General features: G+C 34.5%; 1 protein-coding gene across 1 annotated transcript in view; it reads left to right on the top strand.

Annotated features, from left to right (window-relative positions):
- The window catches only part of LOC114339749 (glucose dehydrogenase [FAD, quinone]-like), a 97,087-nt gene that overhangs the window by 56,057 nt on the left and 24,270 nt on the right, over positions 1-16,760 (top strand). Inside the window, exon 5 of the mRNA XM_050644841.1 lies at positions 6,073-6,291. Within this exon, the coding sequence (XP_050500798.1) occupies positions 6,073-6,291 (219 nt within the window). The remainder of the gene's footprint in view (positions 1-6,072; positions 6,292-16,760) is intronic.

Here is a 16,760-nt window from a genome sequence, read left to right as displayed (position 1 = left end):
GCAAAAAAACCACGTTTTTAGACGGTTTTCGAAAATACGTTCTAAGGAAAAATTTTGAAAAAAAGGCGTTTCCTTCAAAATTTCAAATTATTTTTTTTTATTTAAAACCAATTTTTTTCAAAAATAAGCACTTTGAAATGGTGAAATTTCCAGATCATATAAAGATACATAAGTGAAGTAAATTTTAAAGCTGTAACGATTAATTTCATGTGGGATGCTAATTAAGCGGATATTTTTACGATATTTTTTACCAAAAAAAAGGGACCGACTTTATTTTTAGCGTTACTGGATTACTTTTGCTGCTAAAAACTTTAAAAAAAAACGAAAATAAAGCTTTTTCTAAATATTTTAAAAGTTATAACGAGTTTTGCCCGAAAAGTGCTTAATTTTTTGGTTATTTTACGTTAAAATGTTCGATTTGGAATTTGACGAATAACAACCCACTTTTCTCGAGCTACAACTCTTCCTCTACTCATGCCTGCACAAGTTTTTTTAAATTTTTTTATAAGCTATATTTTTGCTAAGAACATTTTTTTCAGTAAAATACACACTTTTTGTGTTTTTTGCGAAAACGTCTAAAACCGTGGTTTTTATGTTGAAAATGAACATATTCACTCGCAAATAACTCGAAAAATATTGAATTATTGAAAAAACTGTATATGGAACAAAAGTTGCTTAGAATTAGTCAGTTTATCCTCTTCCGGACTTAGTTTTAACTTTTATAGTTTTAACTAATATAATTTTTTTTCTTTATTATAAATTAGCTAAGCTATGCGTTTATTATAAATTTCATGTCAATCCAAGCGGTTCTTTAAAATAGGTACGGAGCAAAAGCTGTGAGCAAATGGACTATAGTAATAATTATATATTTATAATGTAATCGTTATTTGTAAATATTTATAGTATTCGTAATAACTTATCAGTATATTACTTTCCTGCTGCTGAAAATCTAAGAGCAGAAAATAAGGGTTACCCAGAGGGCCATGCTAAGAACCACAAGGAGGCAGAATACCAAATAATATCAGGCAAATAACAAAAATCAAAGACATAGTAGAACAGGTAGCAAAAAAGAAATGGATATGTGCAGGTCATGTGGCAAGAACACCGAGCAACAGCTAGACTAGAAGATTATTGGAATAGCGACGGCGGGCGGACAATCGGATAAACGAAGCAGAGATCGACCACCAACGCGCTGGAGTGACGATGTAAAGAGAACTGCCGGGAACTGGATAGCTAGTAGCTCAAGATAGGGAGACATGGAGTAACTTAGAGGAGGCCTATGTTCAGCAGTGGACGATAACAGTTAGATTATGATGATGATGATACTCTCCTAACACATAAAAAATGGTTTGTAGGTATACCGTATAATGATTCACTAAGCTACAAAAAACTACTACAAAAGAAGGAGGAAAGGGGCGCCTAAAATTACTTGCCCCGGGGCGCTTGAAAGCCTTGGCGCGGCCCTGCATATCACCACAATTTTCTGAGTCATACCATGTCGAGTATGCTTAAAAAACACTAATCTAAAACCGTTTACAACTTGGCAGGATAACCGCAAAGATGAATAATACAAAAAATTCATTTGTATATCATTAAAACAATCGTATCCTATTAAATATTATTTTCCTGAATAATGTCTCGGAATTTTTACACACTTTTCAAATCTAATAGCAAACTGTAACATCTTTATTTTAAGTGATTAGATCATATTTTTATCTAAGTAAACGTAATAAAAGTAAATAGACAACTTTTACAATTTATTGGTTATAGTAGGGAATTTACCTACCCATTATATTATACAGGGTGTCCAGAAGCTCTCATAACAAACGAAAACTGGAGATTCCTCAGATAATTTTAAGAAAATTTAACTCAATTCACCTAGTTCAAAAATGCTTCCGTGGAAAGCTAGAGCTCTTTAAAGATGGCGTCTTGTAATTCATCATCGTCATAATTCAACCCGGATCTATCCAATGCTGGATATAGGTCTCCCTCAGTGAGCCTCAGTCTTCTCCATGCATTTCTGTCCTGTGCTGTCTGGCACAGGACATTCTATTTAGGACAATTCTATTTAGGAAAACGAAAACTGCTACGTTTATTTCTCTTCCAGAGATGAATCGATTTTATCAATTGTGAATTTCTAGTACTGGTCATAGGCATCCGTTTTGGGTAGATCAACAAATATTTTATCTCATAACTTATTGGTCTTTAAATTTTTAGACATTTTTGAGAGTAGAGTATTAAATTATGAGGTATTCTAGTACTAAAAGTTACTCTTACTTTAAGTCAGCAAATACACCGTTTTTTTTTAATTATTTTAAAATTTTTTTTCGAATTCAACAGACGAAAAATTTTAAAATGGATTTTTCCAGAAAACCGTGCATCCTACTGACTTAAAGCAAGAGTACCTTTTAGTACTAGAATACCTCACAATTTAATAATCTATTGTCAAAAATACCTAAAAGGGAAAGACAAAAAAGATTCCTATGACCGGTTCTAGAGATTCGCAATTGATGGAATCGATTTATCTCTGGAAGAAAAAAAGGCGGACCAGTTTTTGTCTTTCGAATTGGAAGCGTTCTGGAGATATAAAAAACTAATTATAACGCGCCATCTGTAAAGAGCTTTAGCTCCCTTAGGCAGGCCGCACATCATAGGAACATGAAACGTAAATCACGTTTCATGGAAATAAAACACTGCTAAACAAATAGACGTCGGGCCATTTATGCGACTCTCCGAAAATAAAAATGTTTTATTTTATTTAATGTCCTGATATTGTTTCCTATATTTGATAGCAAAATGTACTAACACTAACAACACCAGAATAAATCGATTTTTAAATACAGCATCTATCTATGTACTTGCAAACTTTTTGCATTGTGTTCAGGATAACATCAGGAAAAGGTGTACAATATAAAAATGGGTGGAAATTGCATTTTAGTGCATAACATGCATCCGAAAGTGCATAAACCTGTCAAAATCAGTGTATTTAGGGCAAAATTTTGTTATTTTGGAGATTTATGGAGTTACGAATACGCAAGCAGAACCGACCTCCGAATCACCTAGTGCCCAGAGTTGCTGCTAAGGCACGTCATCTGGAGTTTTGTGGGATATCGGCAATAAATTAAAGAAAACAGATTATTCGAGGGTTTTTGGGATGGCCGAACACGAATATGACATTACAACCGACCCTCGGAGCACCTGGTTTCCAGGGTGACTGATCTCGAATTTAGAGAGTTTTTGGAGGTCAATTCTGATGGCATATTCATGTTCAGCAACCACAAAACTCCTCGAGTAATCTACTTGCATCACTTTAGTGTCTGAAAGCCTCGAAATTTAAGAATATGGCGTGTATATTAGTCACCCCGAGCACTAGGTGAAGATCTGTTCTAATGTGACATTCTTGTTCAGAAACCCCAAAAACCACCTGAGTAATCTGTCTGTATCAATTTACTGCCGAAATTAATATATAAATATGGCATAGAAAATGCTTAACAAATAAAAGGTACCATAAAATATCATTTTATTATAATACTAAAGGTCCCATTTAAGAAAACTCAGAAAATACTCATTCCGAGTTTCAACCAACCCCGTATACTGAAATTAAACATTTTGGTATACTATTAATAACTGACAATAGTAGACTATATTTAAAATCGTTTAAACATAAATTAATAGAAGTTTGGATATCAAATCACTAACAATATGTATAGGGTGTGAATGTTCTTACAAAATTAACAAAAAAACGTAATTATATTTTAAACTACCTCGTATAATATTTCAAAACACTATATTTTGTTAAAGAGAACATCGAGTAGAATCCAAAAATGTAAAAATATACAGGGTATTCCATTTAAAAAAACATAAATTTGTGTCACCCTGTGAAAACGGGTAGCCCTGTATATTAGAAAAATACTGTTAAATCATAGTCCTATCTGTGGCCCATGTTTTACCTAAATAACTTTTTTCGTATATCTTACGACAAACGAGTAATTGGACTTTGTCACACTAATGCCCCACCATGTATACAAAATAACCATAAAACCATCCTGCCTCTTTGTAAATAGACTTATATTAAGATTCTTGAAACATGTGCAAAATGGCATGACTCAGAAAATCATTGACTTTTTCACGAATTTTCTTACAAATCTAGGACTCCTGCCGTCTTACAAGAACCGTTTAACCTTCCCGCCGAGTACCGAAAAGGTATTGATTGTATTTCAGTATTATAACTTTTTAAATGCAGGACGAAGAAAAGCACGGAATCAGGGTGAAAATTTTCCACAGAATTTTCCAAGGGACAGGTATACTTAAACATTAGGAGACGTCATGCCAATATTTTTTTTTTGATCATTTTGAAATAAATATGTTTAGTTTATTTAGTTGGCAGGACCTAGAAAATCATGAAAATTTCATTATTTTCCTTACATATTTGTATACATATATACATACTCCGTTACCCCGTTTGCAACCCTCCTACCCAAAAAATTTTCTTCATAAAATCGATAGTATCCTGTCTATCTACGGATATGGCAGGACTTAGAAATTCATCGCAAAACCCGATTTTTATTTTTTGGGAAAATCTAATTTTTACAGGAAAATATCACAGGAAATTTGTTGATGTTTCCACAGATTGTAAGTACACCGTCTACCCTTCCAATATTGTAAAAGGCAGGACTTAGAAAATCGTGGCTGAACTTCTGTATAATATCTCCCGGTCTATAAGTTTCATTGGTTCAAAGTGCTCAGTTTTGAAAAAAATTGGGTTTAAAATAAAACATTTTTTTTTATTTTGAAAAAAATCTTAATTGTTTATGGAATTAACTTAAAAACAATTAGAAATACCAAAAATCTCTCAAAGAGTAATAAAATGTACGTTTTGCTTTTCTGAATATTTTTGATTTTTTGTTTTCTTGTTAGACAAAAATTGGTTATGCTATGGCTGTTCAAAATTTGCCTAAACTCGTGATTAGTTACTCGTTAAATCCATTTTAAATACAGTTTTTTCAAAACGAAGCACTTTGAACCGATGAAACTTACAGATCATATAAATAATACATAGACAAAGTAACTTGTGAAGAGGTAAAAAATTGTATGTTAAAATCTATATGTGATGCTAATTAGGGGGTGATTTTCGCGATTTTTTTTCCAAAAAATAAAAGGGACCAACAATATTTTGAGCGTAATTCACTTACTTTTAATATTACAACTCTTTTTAAAAAACAAAAGTAAACCTTTTTTTAAACACTTTAAAAAAGTTAAAATGAATTTTCCCCTAAAATTGCTCCGTTTTTGGGTTATTTCACATTGAAATATTCGATTTGGAATTTGACGAAGAAGAACCTACTTTTCATTAGCTGCAACTCTGCTTCTACTGGGTCTACAGACCTCATGCATACACCATTTTTTTCAATTTTTTATGGGCTATATTTTGCTAAGAATATTTTTTTCACTAAAATACTTACTTTTTGAGTTATCTCCGAAAAACCGTCCAAAAACATGTTTTATTTTGTTAATCATGAACATATTCACTCGCAAATAACTCGAAAAGTATTGACTTGAGTGAAAAAACTCTATAGAAGAAAAGTTGTTTAGAATTAATCATTTTATCCAATTCCGGTCTTATTTTGAATGTATTTTTTTCTTCTTCGAGAGGGGGGTATTCCCCTCCATTTTTTAAAATGGAGGGGATGTAGAATTGCAAACTTTTTCTTATATAATAATAGATATTTTCAACTACCTATTCCCAAATTTTCATCCTTCCTTTATTTTTTTGGGGCAGATTGTTCTTTGATCGGGCTATATAGAACAAAAGTTTCTTAGAATTAGTCAGTTTATCCATTTCCGGACTCATTTTGAACGTATATTTTTTCACCCCCGAGAAGGGCTGAAACTCACCCCCAGAGCAAAAGCACACATCAGCACAATATCACTTTTCTTCTTTGACATGTTACCTATGTGTATGCCAAATTTCCGGTCAATGTGAGCGGCTCCTAAAATTTTTTTTGCAATATTTTACTGTCAAAGAACGGACTATATATTTTTGTTTACAATTAACAAATAACAATTTTTCAGCTTTTGGTTCTTATGATTTCATCGTTATTGGTGGAGGTGTTACAGGATCAGTTATCGCAAGCAGACTCTCTGAACGGAAAGATTTTAAGGTTTTGGTAATAGAAGCGGGAAATTTTACTGATAATGGTATTATACAGTTCCCAGGACTTTTCCAATATAGTCTTTCGTCTAGCTATAACTGGGCTTACAAGAGTATACCACAAACTACTGCATGTCTTGGTAAGTACTATTAGAAATGAAAATTTTTGAGCAGATTCAAAAATAATAAATCTGCTGATAAATTTATATTTTTCTTCTTCTGTCTTTTTATTTGACAATGTCCAGTTGAAAAGTCAGGCGTCTGTTTGGCTGAGTCTGGTGGTCATACAAGAAAGAAGAAAAGAGAGAATATATGAAAATAGAATACTGGAAGAACTTGAGGCATTAAAACAGAAAAATCAAACAAGAAAATTCTATAAAACTCTGAAGAATGTAAGAAAGGAATTCAAACCAAGACTAAGACTATGTAAGGATAAGGAGGGGCACATACTCAATACAAAAGAAGAAATATTGAAAAGGTGGGTGGAACACTATAAAGAACTACTTACCATCGAAGTAGAAGATCCAAATCAACCAAACCCAAGAGCAACCAACAATACACCATTAGAGCCTCCATCAATTCAAGAAGTACGGGATGCAATAAAACACCTAAAAAATAATAAATTTCCAGGAACTGTATGTATACCTGCGGAACTTATTAAATATGGAGGTGCTACCCTGACTAATCAAATATATAAAATAATACTGAGAGCCTGGAATGAGGAACAAATCCCGGAAGAGTGGTGTATTGGAATCGTTTGCCCGCTACACAAAAAGGGTAATCAATTGGAATGTAGAAACTATAGGGTAATAACCCTCCTTAATACAGCTTACAAAATATTTTCGAGTATCTTATATGGTCGCCTAAGTGCACATTCAGAGTAGCTTCTTGGAGAATATCAAAACGATCAACAACAGACCAGATCTTTGTGCTAAGGCAAATACTGGAAAAAACCAATGAATTCAATATCGACACATACCATCTTTTCGTAGATTTTAAATCGGCCTATGATAGTGTCCAAGTAAATAAATTGTATGAAGCCATGGATGAATTCCACATCCCTGATAAACTGATAAGATTGGTTAAGGCTGCAATGCGTAAAGTCGTTTGCAAAGTCGAAATACAGGGAGAACAATCACAGGCGTTTGAAACGAATGTTGGGCTGCTCTTCAACATAGCTCTGGAAAAGGCTTTCAGAGATGCCCGAATAGACAACAGAGGAAATATTTTTAATAAATCATCCCAAATTTTGGCATATGCCGATGACGTGGACCTAGTTGCCCGCACAACACGCAAACTAGAAGAAATGTATACCACCTTCTCAAACGCCTCGAAAAATATGGGCCTGAAAGCAAACGAGGAGAAAACTAAGATGATGGCATCAACACCCAACAATAGATCCAGAAACATCGGTCACCAATTCTCTGTTGATAACTCTACCTTTGAAGTGGTGGACAAATTCACATACTTAGGCTCCCTGATCACCAAGGAGACGTCACGACGGAAGTGTTGACCTGTTGACATATGAATCGGAGACATGGACCATCTCCAAGGCAAATGAAAACCTTCTGCATCTGTGAAAATGGTATTTGGAGGAGGAGGTACAACTACGAGGTATATCACAGATATAAACATATATTTGGTGGTAAAGGACGTAGTATCTGTTATAAGAATAGGAAGACTAAGATGGGCAGGACATCTAGCAAGCTCACAGCATAACAACCCTCCTAGAAGAATCCTTATGTCACAACCTGTGGGAAGTAGAAATAGGGGTAGGCCAAAACTTAGATGGAAGGATGGTGTAGATGGAGAATGGATAGGACTGACTGGCGTAATAGACTTGGGATGGTCGAGGCTCTTTCATAGGGCTGTAGGACCATTGATGATGATGGTGGTCATACAAGGGGTGTCTTCGGTTTGTCTCCTGCTTCTTTCGTTATACCTCTGACGTGACCTGTCTCCTGATAGGTGGTGAAGAAATCCCAACTATGTGCTAGTGCTAGACCTCTTCGATAGGTGTCGGTTTTAGGCAACCCGATATTATACGTACCGTTTTATTTAAAGCCACGTCGACGTTCTTTGCGTTAGCAGACTTTGCACACACTGCTGCTCCAAACTCCGCGGCCGAAAAACATAATGCCAAGGCAGAAGTGCGGAGAGTGTGTGGTTGTGCTCTTCATTTTGTATTAGTTTGCAGATATTGTTTCTGGCACTTACATATTTTTCTTGACATCTTCACAGTGGTATCGATAAGACAGATTTCTATCCAGACATACGCCGAGGTATTTTGACGTCTCATTGTGTTCCAGCATCTGACCACGCCATTCCACCTACAGCGGCCTTCGGGCATGCTTGTTTCTAAGGTGGAAAGTATATAATAAATATAGTCTCCCATGGAATGTATCAGTGACACTTCGACTTTTTTGAAGGTTCTTCCCTGAGCTGCCACAGCTGTATCATCAGCGTAAATAAATGGCATTGTTTGTTGGTGTATGAATTGGTGTTGGTGCATATGTTGTCAGGGTCCTCCTCCTCCTAAGTGCCTTCTCTATTGAGGTTGGCGATCAATATGGCAAATGTTTCTCTATTCTGGGCTTGATGGATTAAGTCATTCCCTGTCGTGTGGGTCCAATCTCTGATGTTTTGGAGCCATGATTTTTTCTTTCTTCCTGTACCCCTTTTACCTTCGATTTTGCCTTCTAATATTACCTGGAGCTGCTAAAATTCCCTATGACGCATTATGTGTCTTAGGTACGACGTCTTTCTAATTTTGATTGTACTGACCAGACGAGGACGTGTGTTCATTATTTCCAGTACTTCTTCATTTGTAATTCTGCTGGTCCAGCTTATTCTTAGCATTCGGCGGTACATCCACATTTCGAATGAATTCAGTTAGTTGACGTCATACTGTTTTAATGTCCAGGTCTGACAGCTATATAGTAATAGAGACCACACATAATACTTTAGTGTTCTCAATCTTATTGTGACTGATATCTTGGGGATACAGAGCATTTTACGCATGTTCATGAAGCCAGATCTTGCTATTTCAATGCGTCTTCTAATTTCTTTTGAGTGGTCTAGCTGACTGTTTAGCTCTCTGCCCAGGTATATGAAGCTTTGGGAATTCTGAAGGGTGATACCATTGATTTGTATGTTGGGTGTAATTTGTTCATGGGGGTTCTTGTGGAATACCATGATTTTGGTTTTGGAAAGATTAATATCCAAGCCCAGTCTGTGACTTGCGTCTGATAGTATGTTCATCAGTATTTTTAGTTGGTCTTTTGTTTCCGCTAATACTACGGTGTCATCGGCATATCTTTCATTGTTAATTATAATGCCATTGACTCTGGCACCTTCAGGGCGATCTTCAAGAGAAGCTATGATGATATGTTCGGCATAGACGTTAAATGGTAGAGGGGACAGAATGCACCCTTGACGCACTTCTCGTTCTATGTTTACATAATTGGTATTTCCGTTGTCTGTTCGAACACATCCTGTGTGGTTCCAGTATGTATTGCTTATTATAGCTATGTCGTGACCGTCCAGCCCTACTTCTTTTAGCACCTCAATCAATTTTTCGTAAAAATGCGGTCGAAGGCCTTTCTATAATCGACAAAGCACACATACAGCTGTTTTTGTACCTCGAGATACCTTTCTGCCGTTAGTGTCAATCCCATAATTGCTTCTCTGGTGCCTGTACCTTTTCTAAAACCATATTGAGAACAACTCAGGTATTCTTCACACTTATTGTGAATGCGGTTATAAATTACGCGCATAAAAATCTTAGCGGCATGACTCATTAGGGATACAGTTCGATGGTCTTCACATTTCCTTGCTTTTTGTTTTTTAGGAAGAGCTACATATTATGTGGATGTTAGCCAGTCATGTGGTAGAGTGCAATGTTCATGTATAATGTTAAAGAGGTAGGTTAATTTCCTGACAGCATTATCACTTCGGTGTTTAAAATGTTCGGCTGTTGTTAGATCTTCGCCGGGTGCCTTGTTGTTCTTTGCGTCTTTTATTGCCGGCTTAACTTCTTCGGTTAGAATATTTAGTTTTCCATCTGTATCTATTTGTGGGGGCTCTTCTGTTCTCTGATCACCAAACAAATCTTTAAGATATTGTTTCCATATTTCTTTCTGTTTTTCAGGGTCTAATTCCATTTGGTTTTTCTTGTTTGTTACAATAGATAAATGTTTGGGTTTTCATATTACTGCGACTTCCTTTACCTTTTTGAGTAATTCTCGATCTTTATGCTTCCTTTGCAGATCTTTTACCTCTTTACATTTTTCTTTCATCCAGTCTTTCTTAGCTACATTTATCTTTCTCTCAATTTCCCTGTTGAGGTCTTTGTATCTTGTTAGGTTTTTGTTTTTTGCCATCCGTCTCCTCTCCTAATTTGTAATATTTCGTTTGTTATCCATGGTTTTCTTTGTTTACGGTTTTCTTTCTGTATATTTTGGTTTGCTACCTCCAGGATAGTATTTTATAGGATAGTAATTTTTTCCCACATGTCTCCAATATTTTCTTTTATTGTCTTCTCTTTAGTGGGAGCTAATGTCTTAGACTCTAACTGCGTGTCTACCATGTCTTTATTCATATGTTTTTGTCCTTGTTCAGCACTACTCCATGCTATTCTCTGATTGGGTTTAGCCTTGTTGACTCTTTTAAGTTTTATTCTGACAGTTGCGACTACAGGGTTGTGGTCTGAATTTATGTCACAGCTTGGGTACGTTGTTACATTTAGAATACTATTACGGAACATTTTGTTAATTGTAATGTAGTCGATTTGGTTCCTCATAATATTTCCTTCGCAATCTTGAGGAGACCTCCACGTATACAGACGTCTTTTAGGTAATTTAAACCATGTGTTAAGAACCACCAGGTTGTTCTCTTGGCAAAATTCAACAAAACGTGTGCCTCGTTCGTTCCTGGTTCCTAAACCGTATGGACCGATGATCGATTCGACTTTTTCTGCTCCTACATTCGCATTCCAATCTCCCATAAATATGCTGATGTCATCTCTGATTTTATGTGTTTTTTATCTTTTTAATATCGGAGTATAAAATCTTAAGATCTGCGTCTGTGCTGTCTGCTGTCGGTGCGAATACCTGTATGATATTGATGTCGAATGGTTGTCCATTTAATTTGATGATCATTACTCTGTCACTGACTGGTAGAAAACCCTTTGTGTGTTGTTTCATGGATGCTGTTACCAACACTCCTACACCTGATTCAGTGGCGACGCGTGACTTTTTCTAAAGTGTTACCAAAACCAGATGCAAAAAATCTTATTTAAAAAAATGAAGATATGGCTAAATGTATATGTTACAGTTCAAGTTGATTCTCAGTTAGAGTTGACTCCAACTAGTTGGAGTCAACTCCAACTGAAACGAGCAGTAAAAGTTGATTTTAAAAATTTAAATCAACTTTTACTAGTTTGAGTTGACTCTTCCTGGATCGATTCAGTAAATGTTGATTATACGAGAATCTAAAGTGCATTTTTGATGAGTGTGCGTTTCTTTGTTTTGACCGTTTCAACTACTTATTAGTATAGTCTGTAACGTCGTCCCCGTTAGGTAAATTATTCTGAATCGATTTTTTGCACAAACTTACTCAAAGAAATACATCCGTATAACAATCCTTATAACAAATACACAGTGTGTCACGCGGTACCGCGGTCGAAAAATTGTTTAACCAATTTCAGTAAAGTCAGTCAGTAAAGTGACTCTTTATCGAACGAGTCTGATATTACGAGCAGAGGAACAGACGCGTTCGATAAAGAGTATTGAGGTGGTGCGTACAAAATTGTATCGTTAATCATAAAAAACATTAACACTTACTTACAACTTTGAGGAAATTTTTTTAATTTTAGACGAAATAAAAAATTCGTATGACAGTAATGACAGATGACTTTTGCATGATGGCCGGTTTTGATGTTTAATCGATTGTTATCAATATTGTATACCTACCTAATTTTACTAAATCTGTAAAGTTTTGATTTATTTTGTATGAATATAATTGCGAAACACAACATTATTTTACTTTTTGACAAAAATTTTGTTAATAGTAAGATAAATTTTGTACAATATTTTTAATAATTAAAGTAAATAAATTTTAATTTCACTCAAATAAATAATATATTGCTGCCATTGACCACTTACATTCAATCTCGGTTAATTTGATTAATTATCGCGGCAGGTAAAGTAACATTCTTCTTTCAATACAACAAAGTGTTACTTTACTGCCGAAAATGAGGGCAAATGAGTACAATAATGAATGATTTTAGTGAAGTTTGGCGATAAACAATGATTTTAAACAAATTCGCAAAAATACGTAGTTTTTTCACTTCGTACAAATTTTTTTTAGATCCGTTGGACCTTTTTTTCTCTAAAATTGACTGTTGTCGAGTTATTAGCGACTTAAAATTTGAAAAACGCCAAAATAACCATTTTCAAGGTTTAATAACTCGGTTAAAGATAATTATTGTGGAAGTCGAGCGAGCGGCCGTGGAGTAACGGCATAATCGCTGGCCTCATACGCCAGTGCACGTGGGTTCGAGCCCTGCTAAATACAAACCATTTTCATTTTCAATAATGACACGAGCCGTCTCACCGTGCCTCGGAGAGCACGTTAAGCAGTCGGTCCCCCTGGGCTAGTGTACATCGACACTAGTTACTTGAAACAGGGTTAAAGATGTAATTGGCGCCGGAACTGTCCGAAAGGCAAAAATGCCATACGATATTATATATTATGAAAGTCAGAAACTAAAAAAAATCAAAGATTTAAGATACCTCTATAAGATCGTGAAGAAATTTTTGTCATTATTTCATTAATAAGATATTATTTTTAATGATCAACAATGAGCGCTAACCGTGTATTGAGGCGGCCGTCAATGTGAATGGGAGTGAGATTCACCATTGGATGGCTGGAATGGTGCATCTCTTTAGCACTCACCATTGACGGACGCACTTAGCGCTCATTGTTAATAATTAAAGATAAAGCTTAGTAATAAAATAGTGACTAAAATTTCTGCTGGATCTTGTAGAGGGGGCTATAAACTTTGATTTGGTCACTTTCTGACTTTCATAATAATGGATTTTAACCGAGTTATTAAGCCTTGAAAATGGCTATTTTCGCATTTTTCAAATTTTATATCGCGTATAACTCGACAACAATCAATTTTAGAGAAAAATCACAAAATAGCTTTTTTGCTCAGAATAATCCAAATGATCTAAAAAAAATTGTTCGAAGTAAAAAAATTATTTTTGTGAATTTGTCTAAAAAAATTGTATAAAAAACAATTTATCGATCAAGGTACTGCCTGGCACCCAGTAGATTTGTTATAAGGACCTCTTTTTGAGTAAGTTTGTGCAAAAAATTCGAATCGGAGTAATTTACCTAACGGGGGCGACGATACAGCCTAGACTAATTTGAACATATTCAGTAACATTTAATTTCTAGAATCGGCTATTTGTGTGAATCAGAATCAACTTTTACTAAATGGCATTGGGAAGAGTATACTTTTCCTAGTTGGAGTCTACTTTTACTAGTAAATGTTGAATATAAATCTTCATTTTATATTTATAATCAACTTTTACTGAAACCAGCCGTTAGAGTTGACTCCAACTAGTTGGAGTCAACTCCAACTGGATAATCAACTTGAACTGTAACATATATACATAAAGCTTCAATAATATCATTTTGTATATCACTTGAAACTCTCGAAAAAACAGTTGATGTTTCTAGATGTTGGCAACATTTTTGATCTTTTTTGGCAATTAATGTTAACAATTCCATGTAATTGCCTCGAATGTCAGAGCCGTCGCCCTCAAAATGACCACGAAACGCTAATTCTTGTTCGGCCAAAAAACATACGCTACATATCTATTATAAGTGAGCTAAGGATATACGAGTACCTATCTATTTTTTTAACAAACTCATTATGTTTAGCAATATTTGCTTTAAATGCTTGGTTAAGAGAACTTTTGATTCTTGTTTTGCCAAACTAAATCAAATTGGGTATACATCTTCAGTGGAGTAACAAACTCCGTCGGGGCCTCCCCGCAGAATTGGAAATGGGGCCCCCTTTAAAAAATTACTAAATGCGATATGTGTAACAAATACCTATATGTGTTACAGACCAGTAAATCAACATAAAATACGGCGATACCGTGTAATTTTCAGTGTCACCACGGAAGTGGTCAACTCAAGACTTTTCGAGTTATTTATAAGTAAAAATGTTTATTGTTCAACAAAAAAAAAGACGTTTTTAGGCGATTTTTCGCAAATAGTTCAAAGAGTAAGTATTCGATCGAAAAGAATATTGTTAGCAAAAATGTATCTAGCTTATAAAAAAAATGAAACAAAAATGAAGTATATCGACCCAGTAAAAAAAACTTGTAGCTTATGAAAAGTTTTCTTATTCGTCAAATTCCAAATCGAATATTTCAATGTGAAATAACCAAAAAATGAAATACTGTTCGGGGAAACTCATTAGAACTTTTTTAAAGTGTTTAAAAGAAGCTTTATTTTTTACAGAAGTTTCTAGCATCAACACTAAGCCAGTTACGCTCAAAATACAGTTAATCCCATTTTTTGGTAAAAAATTGTGAAAATCTCCCCCTATTTAGCACCCCAAATGAAACTAATAATTATCGCCTTACAAATTACCTAACTTTTTTTATACGACCTGTAAGTTTCACTGGTTCAAAGTGCTTATTTTTAAAAGGGTTCTAGTTGAAGGGCTTGAACGAGTCACTAATCACGAGTATATGCAAATTTTAAACAGCCATGTCTTAACCAATTTTTGTCTTACAGAAAAACAAAATAAAGCCAAAATATTTATAAAAGCAAGACCTACCTACATTTCTTTACTCTCTGAGATTTTTCGTATCACTAATACTTTTTTAGTTATTTTGAAAAAAAAGGCATTTTTCCAAAATAAAAAACTTTTAAAATTTTTCAAAAATAAGAACTTTGAACCGGTCAAACTTACAGAAGATCATATAAACAATAAATAATTAAAGTACTTAAATGGTAAAGCGCTAATGATAAATTTTATTTGGGGTGCGAAATAGGGGCAGATTTTCACGATTTTTTTTTACCAAAAAAGGGGCCAACTTTATTTTGAGCGCAACTCGTATAGTTTTGGTGCTAGAAACTTTTATAAAAAATAGAAATAAAGCTTTTTTGAAACATTTAACAAAAGTTTTAGGAGTTTTTCCCTAAAATTGCTTTATTTTTTGGTTATTTCAGGTTGAAATATTCGATTTGGAATTGGATAAATAAGAATAATTTTTCATGAGCTTCAACTGTGCTTTTACTGTGTCGTTAGACTTACTGAATAAATACACCATTTCCTATATCTTATAAGCTACATTTTTGGTACAATTATGTTTTCGATATCTAATATTTAATTCGATAAATACTTATTTTTGAGTTATTTGCGAGAACCCCGTCTGAAAACGGTGTTTTTTTTTAAATAAACATTCTCACTCGCAAATGACTTAAACAGTATTACCATGGATAAAGAAACTTTATAGAAGAACAAAAGTTTCTTATAATTAGTCAATTTATACATTTCCGGACTTATTTTAAACATATGTTGTTCACCCCAAGGTGGGGAGTCATCCCCGAAGTAAAAGCAACCAACGGCATAAATCCAACTTTGAAGTGGAGTGTAACTAGAACCTAAATCCAAATTGTCAAGCAAATACTTCCGTCGTGACGCTGATAATTTCACTCCAAAACTGTAATTTACTGAGCTATTGGTGTATTCATGCATTGTTTATGACGACTTACATTTTTCATCTTTATTGGTATAGACTAAAATAGAACAAAAATTACTAAATGATTACATTAGTATTATTCTATGAGATGTACAACTTTCTTCGTGCACTATCTACTATCAGCGAATATATCTACAATTTTATTAATTCGGATGGACAAGTTCCTTTTCAATACTGCACTGCTTAAAAAACGTATGTATGCAAATAACATAACAACACATTTTTACATATTAGACAACAAGATGGGGCCTTTGACATATTGGGGCCCCCCGTAAGCTTCATGCTGCTGGGGCCTCTGTTACGCCTCTGGATAATTGTATCGAAATACTAAACGTAGGTAAAGACTAAAGAGAAAACCCATTTCTACATTTAGAAATATTGTTCTAAAATTCGGCAAATTGCAATTCTAAAATCTTTCAATAGTCTCGTACAAAGCATTATAGTTGATTGTGATTGTCGTTACCATAAAATTTCGTTAGGCCGGAAGGGATTAAGTTTCGAGATATTATGGGATGATTCACTTGGCAAATACGTCTATTTAGAAATTTACGTTTTTAATTTTAAACACACAACGTAAAATAATATAACAATAACAGATTTTTACATAATATCAGATGACAAGATGGGGCACCTAAGCGATTGGGGCCCCCCGCAAACTTCACGCTGCGGGGGCCTGTACATCTTACATGTAGGTAACGGAGAAATTTCATGTCTCTTTTTAAAAACTCTAAAACTATTTAAATCGTGAACCTGGTCCACCCATTTTTCTGTAAAAACCAGAAGACATGGCCAACAATACAGTCTATTTTTCTTGCAAC

The sequence above is a fragment of the Diabrotica virgifera genome, chromosome 2 (genome assembly GCF_917563875.1).
Source record: "Diabrotica virgifera virgifera chromosome 2, PGI_DIABVI_V3a".
NCBI lineage: Eukaryota > Metazoa > Arthropoda > Insecta > Coleoptera > Chrysomelidae > Diabrotica > Diabrotica virgifera.
The sequence above is the reverse complement of the archived record's forward strand: the minus strand, read 5'-3'. Positions and strand labels throughout refer to the sequence as shown.